At 36.1% G+C, this 13,673-nt stretch overlaps 1 protein-coding gene across 4 annotated transcripts in view; it reads right to left on the bottom strand.

The window, feature by feature from the left end:
• Positions 1 to 8,103: 8,103 nt before the first annotated feature.
• LOC126369333 (schwannomin-interacting protein 1 homolog) overlaps positions 8,104 to 13,673 on the bottom strand; it is a 33,283-nt gene continuing 27,713 nt past the window's right edge. For all 4 annotated transcript variants that reach the window (XM_050013672.1, XM_050013683.1, XM_050013691.1 and 1 more), the window contains one exon: positions 8,104 to 12,405. In XM_050013672.1, the coding sequence (XP_049869629.1) occupies positions 12,324 to 12,405 (82 nt within the window). In that variant the 3' untranslated portion in view covers positions 8,104 to 12,323. The remainder of the gene's footprint in view (positions 12,406 to 13,673) is intronic.

The raw sequence follows: 13,673 nt of genomic DNA, 5'->3' as shown, positions 1-13,673 counted from the left end.
CCGCAGCTATAAATAAAACTTTCGCGGCGCAAGCGCGTTAAATCGAAATCCGACGATGGCTGGAACTCGTCCCGGTGCACCTGCGACAATTTTTATAGTATAAATTTGCATTAATTCATTTAGTCCTGTTTTCATCGCAGGCAGCCGCAGCGTATAAATGGGTTAGCCGGTAAGTGGTGGGATCTAGCCGCGGCGCGCCGACGTCCGCCGACGGTTAATTGACGGTTGCGACTTGCGCGCGAGCACCGCGGCTGTATCACTGTCCGCCGGCCGGTTTGCGACACATCTTGCGTCTGTCTATTAACCGTGGACATTCTTTATACATGTTTTCAAACAAGGTGCTACCAGCACTCTTCATAGCTATAACATGTTAATGCGTTTCTTTCACACTCAATTTACTTCGACGTCATTAACATAACACGTGCTCCGTTACAAAGAAATGCACTTAATAGTTAAAGTTTATATGCAGCCCATATCCCATATTAATTATATGCAAGACAATAGGCTCGAGACGTTACACGGATCCGGGCTAACCGTTTGAAGGCTTACAAAGAATACAGTAACATTGTGCATATTGATCACTTTCCCACCACTGACCGTTTGAGACACATGTTTAATGTGTGTTATTTTTTTTTATAATTTCCAATGTTATAATCATATAACGAATATACATACACATACAGGTTAATCTAGCACGAAATATAGAGGATCTGTATGATCTTAAAATTACACTTTATCTTCATAACTCGCAATAATAACCGTTAGACGAGTGCTACGCGACTGCCTCCCATACAAAAGACATCAACGAACGCCGTCGCCTACGAAACGATTTTTTTTTGTAACTAACCTGTTTACTTACAAATTAAAAAAAAAATCGATCCCAATCTGTTAAACGATCCCTATTTTTTATTGTACCGTTAATATATTTTTTTGAGAAAACTTTCTCTTTATAGCATATGACGTAAAATAAAACCGCGACACTTTTTATAAGACGCCTTATGATATTCTAAAAAATCGAAGTAGTTTTTCGTTATTATAAAAAGCTGAGGGGGTAGCACGTACCATGGCGTAAAAAATAGAATCTTATTACTAGAAAGAACACGGACATTTTAATGCTAAATTAAATAAAACATGCATGAAACTATTATCAACCAACACTACGACGATACTAAGTACGACAAATATTTAATATTGAAAGAACTGTTTGTTTTATTTTATTTTATCAGATAGGAATATGCAAGATCAGACAATGCGAGGAGTAATTATCTTAAACAAGGTTTTAATACAATTGTCTAATAATAAAGGATTATTCTTAAGAAATACAGGGTGTTAGTGACATCGTAACGAATACCAAGAGGGAGATTCAGACCATGATTTTGAATTAATATCAAGTGGATTTATCCGTCGTAAAATTCATTCATGAATTTTTTTTGTTTTTTTTTTCAATTATTATATAATTACTTATACAATTCTATACTTTTACGACGGAAAATTCTACTTGATATCAAATCAGGATCATAGTCTGAACCATCCCTCAAAGTTTTCGTTACGATACCTACCACTAACATGTTTTACTATAGGTACTTATTATAGAAATAAGTATATCGCATCTTGGCAAACAAAAGGCGGTTCTCTAGCCCAATAGTAATGCATACTTATCTGTCTCTTCCAGTAATATAAGGTTGTGGCCGCGAAGTTTAGTAGTCGGGGCGCATCGCTGGTCCGCGCCATATGGCGTCCTGCGCCCGCGCCGCTCGTGCCTCCAAATTGCAGGTTCAATTGCCCCCATTGACTGCTACCAGAGAGAAGCCAAATAACGCTCCTTATCAAGCGTCACTAAATAATAATGTTTAAGTTTTATTAACCCGTTTTTTCTGCGAAATATGAACTAAATATCTAACTAACTTTAACCATAGAATAAGGAATTCTGCTTACTACGTAATACTGCTTTAACTGTAGCTTTTTGACGTTTCTACGTCTACGCTAAATCATTTTACTTACATAAGTATTTATATTTATGTAAGTAAAATGATTTAACTACTAATCTACATGAACCATATTCGGAAAATGAGAAATGGGCATATAACTTCACATAGCATCACGCCTGCATTTCCGAAGGGGTAGGTAGAGGTTTATAATAATACGTCCACTCGTCGCCAGCAATATTTCAGTCCTATGTAATAGGGGTCTTTAACATTATGGCCGGGCAAAAATCATGGAAATCACGTGATATCTTTTTTTTACGTGACTTATTGTAGATTTGCCGCAGATGGCATTAACTACTTGGCCAGACAAATGGGAAGCGCTGAAGTGATATCAATTATATATGATGCATACATAAATTTAAATATTATGTAAAGTCGAATTCAGTGGCTAAGAGCCCCGAGCCGGGATTCGAAGCCACGACACTACGATGTATGTATCGATATGATTCCTTTGAATGTTTTCTGTATTTTTATTATTATTTTCCGTTTTAATGCGACGAATGGGTGCCGGGACAAACCTCTGTGGTTTAACGGCATCATTCAAACCATGAATTTAGATTAAGGATATAAAAAAAAAAAACACGCTTTCTCCACCATTTCACGACAGTTGCAAATATTATTAATAAATAAGTAATTTCGCGATGCTCGCTGAAAAGTGCATCGAATCGTGCCCAGGGGCGGCGTGACGCGATGACGTTTATAATCGTCCCACATTGTTTTAGATTGCGGCAGTATGTCGGGCCGTTATCTGATGAAATATGTCCGTTATGATTGGCAAACAAACAGTATGGCGCGGCGCCATATGACGCGGCACGTGCGCCCGCGCATCGCGTTGCTCACTCGGGGATGAAACCATAGACCTTGTAACGTTTTGAAGCCGATGTCCGCTTTAATAGTTACTTTACTACATCTTAGAAAAATAACTAAGCACTACTTGTTATAAGTAAGTAAGTGAACTAAAACTATTAACCAGATAGAAACTAATATCAGGGAATGGTTATTGATTATTTATTATTTATTTATTCACAATTTACATAGTCATTACAGGCAATCCCAATTCAACTATGTAATGCAATTTTACTTAAATATTATAAACTCAAGAGTTGATGTTTCAAGTTCAACCATTTTTTTTGACGTGACTTATTGTTGATTTGCCACAGATGGCATTCACTACTTGGCCGGAAGGTTCAACCGAGTAAGAGTGTAATACACTTAAGTAGGTACTTATCTTCCGTTAGTAACAATACGTTTAATTTAGTTAGGTTGTATTTGTGCTGCAGTTGGTCTTCTTCTATCGTGTGGGTTATGAGGTGGATTACCGACCCCATCAACCCTGGTGTCAGGGTTACTATTGGGCCGCCAAAGGCCCCAGTTGCAGTTGCAGTGGCCTGCAGTTGGTTGCATTGCATTATAAATATTGTAATAGTACATTGTTCACCAAGGGAAGAAAGGGTTGGATTACCAACGAGTACTTTCTTCCGAGTAATAATGCATAGTGTTTTATACTACACCTATAAGGAAAATATATTTTTTAAAAAGCTTATATTTTTGTATACCTAATGAAATGAAAATTTGATAAGTACCTTATAGCATACATATTATACATCAAAGTAAGTAAGTACTTACCTATAAAAATATGGTAGAGCGTTTGTTTTATCGCCAATGCAGAGCGGATTCTTTTTTATCATATTGTTCCCATTGATGTTAATAATATTACTATAGCGGAGGTTGCTCTATATAATATAGTAATACATTGTTCTATTCAGTACGAAATAAAAAAAAATATGTACTTACAAGTATGCCTCGAAGTTGGATATAAAACCTTTTTGACACGTTGTCAAAACTTTCAAATTAAAAAGCGGAAATGGTTCCGCTCAGGGTGGTTTTCCCTCCCGTTTATTTATATGACAGTTATGCCATAATTTCTTCCCTTATTTCAAAAGAGTGTTTGTTACAAGGAAAATAATACTTACCAAAAACCTTAGTCAATTTCAGGAGCAGTGTAGCTCTATGGTAGAGAAGCCACTGCGCGCGCGCCGCCCATCCGTCAGCGTAATCGCTTGTTAATCATTTTTCGGTTGATGGGGTTCATTGTGCCCCTCACGGATTATATTATTCACAGCCAATTTCAACCGTGCAAAATTTTTCAAATTGCTCCTTTGTAATATTTATTCCGTTCTCTACATGTATCTCATTAGCCATCATTTAAATGTAGAGAGGGAGGTAAACAAAAAAGTAATAAAATCATGTGGCGCGTCATCGCCTGCCCGTATGCCTCGACCGACGCTACCATTGACATTGAACCCTGCCTGAAACAGGGGGGACTAGGCAAAATCGTACTGACTCACTTCACATATTTAATAATTATTATAAAAGTTAAATTAGTGTTATTCAGGTCTAAAACTTCGACATACTTACCTACACTACACACACAAAAGAACATAAATGACTTGCAAAACGTTTTTATTTAAATTAAGTAAGTACTTTATTATTTTTGTATGTTACTTACTGAAAAGTTACCTATTTATTCAACTTTATCTCATAGCCGAACTGTTTAATAGGATCGAATTTTCATTATTCTTTATAATCACATATTGGTATAAATTTCACTATTTTTACCATAATATCATAGTGCACTCATTTTTGTTTTATTGCTTACTAATCCATCACCTAAAATATGCTACCAATGTTCGAGGGCAGCAGTAACTGTCAGTACTCAGGGGCGGAGGAGGAGGACAGGAGTCCTAGTATGGCTTTGTAATAGACTACTCTGGGCGCCAACCCACTCGCGTCAGACAGAGTACTGCGGGGCGGAAGGCAAGAGGGAAACCACTGCCCTATTTTTCCCTAAACAAGTAGCATGGAAAATGCTGCACCGACAAGAGCGTGGCTCTCAAATTGATGATGATGATGATGGTTTGACTAAAAAGTGGTCTTATAAAAACTGTCTATAGTATTATAGACAGTCCTGAGCATACGCTCAGGAGTACTACAAAGAGTAACAGATTATAATTGTTTATTATGTTTATTTTAAGTGTAATAAAAAGTTTTGTACTGTATTGTATTGAGTAACATTTTATTCCCCCGTATATTTGAAGAAATAAACAATAGCACATACCATGAGCTCACGACTATATCCCAATTGGGATAGTCTGAGGTACAGCCATCGCAATATGAATTAAGTACCCCACACCTCACCGAGTTTTCTGTTATACAGTGGTATCGCCGTCTATAAAGTCTAGTGTGAGGTGTGAACAATAAATGTGGAATGAAATAGATAAATAAAAAATATAGAGTCTGTGGATCACCCACAGGGCTCACTACTTATCGCGTTGGCCTAATAAAGCATCATGCAATGGCCCTTAATACCCCAATTAGGTTATAATCGTGAGTTTACTTTATTTAAAGTTCCGGGTTCGAATCCCGGTTGAGACATATCACAAAAATCACTTTGCGATCCCTAGTTTGGTTAGGACATCACAGGCTTATCACCTGATTGTCCGAAAATAAGATGATCCGTTTTTCGGAAGGCATGTTAAGCCGTTGGTTAATACTTACTGATGTGAATAATCGTTACATGAGCCTTGTCAGGGGCTTTGGCGGCTCAATAGTAACCCTGACACTAAGGTTGATGAGGTTGGTATTTCACCTCACAACCCATACGATAGAAGATTTTATTTGCTATAAAGTGAGTAGGTACAAAATAGTAGTGGGTCCTCAAAGCTGGGTGCGGTTTCGATGCCCGCATGTGGCCAGTGATTTGCATGCCCCGCACAGATAGCGGCGCGATAACTTGTACCTTTGTTTCCAAAAATAAAGAATCAAACAACTATGTTACAACAATGATGTAAGAAATTGTAACAAAATATATATTTACCTAATCTAACTATATGCGTAAGTTGTAATACAACAGTTACTAGAACACTGTTAACGTGATGATTACGTGACCGAAAAACCATTCATGACAAAACTAATGGGAAACGTACGGAATTCGATTTAATTAGACGAAACAAAAACCACAAACAAACAAACAACTTACAACCTGGTCTGGCTGTTTTTTTTTTAAATCGACTATCTTAGCTTTCTAGCTAAGCTTGTAATTATCTTGGCGATCATTAGTGATGTATCCATCCACATAATTAAAACGTTTTGAGCAACAATACGCACCCATATAATAATACTTATGCTTTATATATATATAACTTAGCTCTATGTAAATAAGCAATTTATAATTTTAATTAATAATAAGTACTTACGTCGTCCCTTTCCGAAAACATACTTTCTAACTTAAAGCTATAAATAACCCTACAGTTTAAATTAAATAAAAATTTTAGTTCCCACAGGAAACCAATTTGCCCGGAACAACAGTACCCAATATACAAGATAAGATAGCAAATGTCCCATTTATACAATAAATAGTTCTAAAACCGTAACTCATTCTATATAATCTAAAGGCTCAATTAAGATAAAATACTGACCCAATGAACTGCGCTTTCAATAAAAACATTTCGCGAGAAAGGAAACTATTTATCTTCGTATTACTTGTCTACGAAACTTCCCTGGAGTGCGATAACGTTAATAATAAACTTTTAAATAAATTTTGAAGTGCATCGCTACGGGTAGAGTAGGAGGGTTGGTCATTTCGTTTAACTTCTAGTTCTTTAAGCGACTCGAATTATCCAAATAAGTAATGCTATTTTTTAAAACAAAAAACTTTTTTGCCGTGAATGTATTTTTTACGATAAGTACTTTATAAATAAGTACATGTGTGTAGGTGACCGAAGTAAGAAAGAGAGAATAAAAAAGAGAGTTTAAACATGGGTTACACTCTACTTTTAAATGCTATATTACCTATCTGCCGTTTTACTTTTTAATTATTAGGCATAAAATACACGTTAGTGATGGAAATACGGCTAGAATTCTTACTTGGTCTGTGGCATATCTATTATTAGAGGTTGGTATTAATTGCGTAGGCGCACCTGGGCTGCAGGTGAGATCCAATTTGGGCGGTGGGGGAGGGAGGGGTGACATCTACAAGGGGGCAGTGGGAACTGACCTCGTGTCAATTGTTTTAGGGTCGCGATAATTGCTTTGTTGATGTTTATTTACTATCATCACGCAGAATTTAGAGCATCTAATCTAAGGGTGGATTTCATTTGTGTTTTTTTGTTTACTTACTGATAGTGAATTCGCTATGTATAGCTGGGCTTTGTTTTTATTATAAAGCATTTATAAGGGTCTGCCAGTGGGAATTTATAATATAGAAGAAAATAACTAAATGCACTTAAAACGCGTTCGTGTTATCTTTTTAATGAAGAAATGAGCAAATACCGCTCAAGGGATATACTAGGTAAAGATAAGTACGTAATGATAAAATAAATAAATGTAAATGGTGGACTATGATAGGAAATATCCTATTTAAATACTTCCCTAGATAATATCTTAATAGACATAAGTACCTAAGTATTAATCCCGTTCTGAAATTGAGTCATTCTCATAAACGACACCCACTATTCCGGTTTACGTGCGGATAGGACGCAGTCGTAAACAGAATTTACACATTCTGTTTTGCATTAACAAGCAAATAAGGCAGAGACTAGAAAATAGAACATAAACGGACGATAATAAGCGTCACTGTTGGTTTGCTAGAAGTACGGAGAATACTCTCAATGTATTAAGTTTTCATTAAGGGCGCTTTCAAATTAGCCGCACTACTTTAAGAAACAACACCTACAAATAGTTCGTGACTATTTAAACATAACATTCTTGTAGCACAGCATCACGTCTGTATCCTCGAAGGGGTAGGCAGAGGTGTACACCCACTTCTCGCGTTTCGCAGCGACTATTTGATGTAAGTATTTGACTGTAAAACATTGTCTAAAACGCATTGGGTCATTTTTTTATAAAATGTATGATCATGGCAGCGGTAATTATGGGCGTCGGTTTGAATAGGTACCTTAAACCGTAATATTTTTTCTACTACGGATTTAAGTTGGACTATGACTAGGTTACCTGTTTTACAAGTGCATTACTAATTTATCTTGACGGGTGAGTGCCCATTGCAGCCACGCTTGAGGATGAAGTGCAAAGATTTTATTCGTAAAATAAAACACAAATATAACACTTTCCTGTTTATTTAGAATAATTCAATAATATTTATCACATGTCAGTAGAATTTGTCAAGCACGCCAAGCATTCACTTATCTTACCGCTAAGTTAACGTCTATTCTCAGCTGCTTACACCAACACCACTTCAATCATTTACATACATAAAGTTTTTTTATATTTTGCAAACGTCTCGGCACGTGCCCGCTCAGTCGCGTTATACAGCCTGTTAATGAAGACAAGTAAACTTTTTTAATTTGATACTTCAAATTGCGAATAAAGTTGTTTGGGTAATAATACTTGAGAGTTTGTTAATTTAATTTGATAACACGGCGAGAACAAGCAGACGGATATTCTTACCATAAAACTGAACTATTTATCAGTAAAAAAAATCTGTATTTAAGATATTGAATTTCGATGAATGAGGATAAAAACTGCCTATTTCTCTCATCAGGTGTCGCTACTGTTGAGTGTTCTTAAATTTTGACTGTTCCCCCATATAATTTAAATCAATATCATCTCCCTAGCGTTATCCGGTATTTCACGGAGTCCGCTTACCTAACCTGAAGATTTGACAGATAGGTAAACAAACATATTAATATATAACACTTTGCGCAGTGTTTAATTTCAAAATCATTGTTACATTTATTCCCTAAAGATCGGAAAGAAGAAAACAGAAAAACTTCAATCAAAACTGCCTTTTTCCAACTGATGGCTTTTGTTTTTCGCAACTCATCCTTCAGATGGGATACTTCACATAATTTATAGCAATTTATCTCGAATTTTAGATGGACATTATTGAGAACTGTCAAAATTTGGGAACACTCCAGTGCTGCCACCTACATTTGAGCTTCTACTTATTATCCTCATTAGTAGAATGGTATTATCAAAATCATCAGTTCCTTACTTAGGTTCTGTTTCAATAATTAGTATAGTTTATAATGTAACGAAGCTATTCCAGAAAGGCATCCTGTATCGACCAATCGCTAAAAAAAATGGCTCATCAGTATCTCATTAAAACGCGGCCTGAAGATATAACATTAGTAGTATTCGGAAAATAATTAACGTACGTGTAACGTGTAGAAGTATACTATTATAGAATACCGTACGGAATGGTTCAAGTTGCGAAACGCAGCTGCGCGGACACGTCCAGGGGAAACTATTTTATAACGCTCAAGATATTAGAGTAAGGAACGCTACACACTCATCCGATACAACATAATACATTTGGCTATTCTTAAGTCATCATTCGAAATTCCAATACTAAATATAAGCTGACGACTTCGCATTGGGATATAGTCGTATGTACAATCAAAGAGCAAAAGTGCAGTCACTGAGTCCAGCGTATTATTTGTAAACAGTAGGTGAAATTATGAACTATTAGTTGTCATAATTACATAATTAACGTTTTTGCTTCTATGAAGTTTTGGGAGCAAATAAAAAACATAGAAAACGTTCAGCTGCTTGTCTTCCCGGGCATGTCGTAAAAACCGACAGAGGGATCGTGTCCTCTAATATGATGGACTAATGTTATGGGCGATAGGCTGATCCCTTATCACCATAAGGTTCATCATATCCAGCTTACGACATCGTATCAACAGTGGCTGCAAGTTGTCTTTGATTACTTGTGGCTCTGCCCACCCCATTAGGGATTACGGGCGTGAGTTTATGTATGTATGTATGTATGTAACGTTTTTGTAGGTGTTTTAGGTCTATTACAGAAACGACATGTAACCAGGTCTTAAGTGCAGCCAGTTAATTTATTACTTTGCAAGAAACTGATTGGACATTTGCACCTTATACACCTCTTATCATCATTGGCCTTATACGTCTGTTTCAGACGATTTATGATGTCATTGCCTCGAAGAAAATGCACCTCTATACATACAACGCAAGATGAACTAAGTACCCACACACAGCTGAGCTTTCTGTTAGACCAACGTGCTAGGTGGTAGTGGTAAATTACAATACTAGTACTGCCGAAACCACAGATCTGTAGAAGACAAGTTGCAACTTCTAATGTTTACAAAACGATGTTGAATCTGGTTTTATTTAGCAAATCTCATACACCGGTTCAGCTTATTATGACTAATTGAATAAGTGTGTAGCGCCCCGACAATATTACATAATACCGGTAAGAATATGTTCCTGTAATATAAAACTCTAACATCAACGTGACTGATACAATCGAGTACATTAGAATGACATGTAGATATGAAAGTGTTGCAATATTAAAGTAAATAATGCAAGGCAATGGCGGCTTACTCTGGTAATGGCCACTTATAAAATTATCCTAAAAAAGAATCAAGTAATACAATGCCCTGCATAAGTCGAAATCAATATTTACATATCATTATCGTAAATAAGTTTCTTTATCAATAATTCGGACATAAAATATGACTGCTAAATGCAAAAGAGCACAAAATAAGAGAGACATAAAGTCAAGAACAAAATTCGTCTAACAATAAATGGTAACTATAATAAACCTACTACACTATGTAAAAGTAATTTTAGCATAGTAAGTTCATAAGAACTCTCCCAAATACAAAGAATTACACATAAGAAAGTACCTGAGATCCCAAAGTTATTATAAAAGTTCATAATATACATATTTAAAATTGTGATATGGGCAGAAATAACCAGCAAGAGTGCAGAGAAAAAAAGAGTAACCAGTGACTATTGCAAAATACTTTTTAAATACTAGTTATTTGTTAAGTATTTAAAGAAAAGAAAACTAAGGCCACGTTCGCACTCGGGCACATTTCATACGACACATGGTTTTAATTTCAAATCAACCGACAATAATTTAGCTGAAAAGCTCAAATACGCGTGCCGTTGTGGACGAGGCATATGACTGCAAATTAGACAGAGCAGTACTCTGGAAATGACATGATGATTGTATGTACTAGTTATATAATAGAAGAAGCCTCTGATTGGTCTATTATGAGCGTTGGCAAGTGCACCACTATGCCTACTATACTATAATGTGAATCTACCTACTACCGCGGCATCGCGGACTTAAGCCTTCCACACAACGGAAGCGCAGGTGCTGCGAGGGGTACCTATGAAATACTTTTACACATCAACTTAATAAACAAGCGAGTGTGATGCGAAGAAATCACTCTGCGCTGCCCCCGCACTTTCATTGTGGCGAACGCCTAACAATGAGCACTATCATGAAAAAATATTTCTCCTAATTTGCCAATAATAACAAAATATCAATATCTCTAGGTGGGCTAGTTATATCTATCATAAAGCGGACATGTATGTGAATATACAGTTCCATTATACAAAGTTTAAATAGAAATAGGAAACTTCGACGGAGTATACCGGTGACAGAAATCTTATTTACATACAATTATTATAATATAATGTAGCCACTCGCCGATATCCATGGTTGCCCCATGATAGCAACATTGATAATTTGAACAATACACATGTTGAATCACTTCTCTGTGGAATCACACCCAACGCATTCCAGTAACAATAATATAGTGTACGGTCACGAGCATTAATATGTATACACTTTGATACCATATCACATTAACTTTTTGACAAATTGAACTGTTAGTCTCACTAAATGTCAAATATGTTAGTGCGACAGAGTCCTAAAGTGGGTACATTATATTGTTCATGACCGTAGCTTAATACATGATAAAATACTAATAGATAAATGGTTTTACTTTACATACATCAACTGCTATCTGGCAAGACTTGTTACGCAGTTATATCCAGTTTTATTATGTAAAAGTAATAAATATCACACTTAATACAAATTCATAATAAGTAACTGGTAAAACACACACCAATCAAACAATCAATCAATGTTGGTTGATTGTTGGTGGCTACAGCGTAAAACTATCGCGTGTTACGAAACTCCGAAGCAATGTTTCGGGAATTTTGTATCGAACTCGTCATTTTACTGGGATCATTCTACCTAAACATCCAAAAAATATTTTTCATTCCATTCCTATAGGTTTTTAATTTTCATCAAAGGAAATTAATCGATTTTGCAAAAACCACGATTGCATTACATTACACTTGGCTTCATAGGAAACAAAATACTTATAGTTAAGTTTCATAACACGTGACCAGTGGGTTGAACTATCGATATAGTTTGCTTGAGTTATGGTACGATATATTTCCTAACACATATTGCAGCTTGTTGCAAACTGCCGTCGTCCTAGTATACGAGTAAGTAAATTGCAGTAAATATAGTATTATTGTGTGTACTTATTTGTGCACTAACGATGCGAGCCTCCTCACGCCGCTCTTCCCGTTGCCCTTAGTTTTCTTCGTCTGTTCCTTGACGCCGCTGAAAATAAATATCACTTTTAATATTACTGTTCTCGACAATCTACTATTGGATGGCATAGATTTAGAATCAATTACTACTTCTAACATTATATTACTTTTGCTTAGTTACCTACTAAAATTACATAAATATAAATTACTTATGTTCTAATTATATTTTGTGTGTGAATGTCGTATCTTTATTTTTTGTTAATATTGCTTGTTTATTTATTTATTTATAAAAAGTTACACCAACAGCTTATAAAATAAAACATTAAATAAAATAAAAGTTACATCAGGAATTAGACTGTTACATAAGCCAATTATAAATTTACAATTATTAATTACTTGTGAGTTGTGTGTGACTTTTTGACAATTATAAAAGGTGCAAATCAGCGGGCTTAGCACCGTAAGCGCGCGACTCTTTCTCGCCTCGACATACGTCACCCGTCACTCTCTCACAGTACTGCACAGAAAGAGACAGATGATCTCTGTCGCGGCGAGAAAGAGTCGCGTGCTTACGGTGCTAAGCCCGCAGTTTCGGCAAAAATTGTAGATACAACAGTTACGCCGCGTTCAGGGACAAGTGGTGTGGTGCACGGAGCAGACCGCAGCAAAAAACAAACTTATGTAGATGTACTGAGTGTCAACGGAGAAGCGTTTTGCACGCTGTTGTTTGAATTGTAGCATCAAGTGTGGCCTTAGTCAGGAGAGAGACGACATGTAAAGTGCCTCAATAGTAATATTAAGAAACCTATCGAATTTCTGTCTACACATTTTACGAATTATGAGTTACTTCTATGACTACTTTCTAACATCGAAAATATGTTAAAAGTATAGTACTGTAGTGGTAATAACCGATGGTTTCCAGTTACTCGGCGTCTTCATCTAGTTCAACTATGTCAGAGTAGTCGCCAGCACATTCGTATAGCTTAGACCTGTCCAACGAGAGACTAACGTGATCAATATGTGATAACGATATACCATACGAGTTTTAAGGACAAGTAGTGAATGCTATCTGTAGCAAAACTACAATAGTCAAGTCATTAAAAGAAATGCACTAATAATACACTTAATTTTATTTGGTATATTATCATTTTCATGTATAGTTACGAAAATCCACGCGGCCGAAGACGCGGTGAGATAGCTAGTAGACATTTTCTGTTTTTCATTCATTCGAAGGAAAGAAAATTGCTCCAGATCGTAAAGTCACACGTGCGAAAATAATGTACCGCTTCTACAGATTACATTCAATATTTATAAGAGGAATGAGGAAGTGTCGTCTTATGT

The sequence above is a fragment of the Pectinophora gossypiella genome, chromosome 1, assembly GCF_024362695.1.
Source record: "Pectinophora gossypiella chromosome 1, ilPecGoss1.1, whole genome shotgun sequence".
In the NCBI taxonomy this organism is placed as follows: domain Eukaryota; kingdom Metazoa; phylum Arthropoda; class Insecta; order Lepidoptera; family Gelechiidae; genus Pectinophora; species Pectinophora gossypiella.
This window is presented reverse-complemented; position numbering and strand designations above follow the sequence as displayed.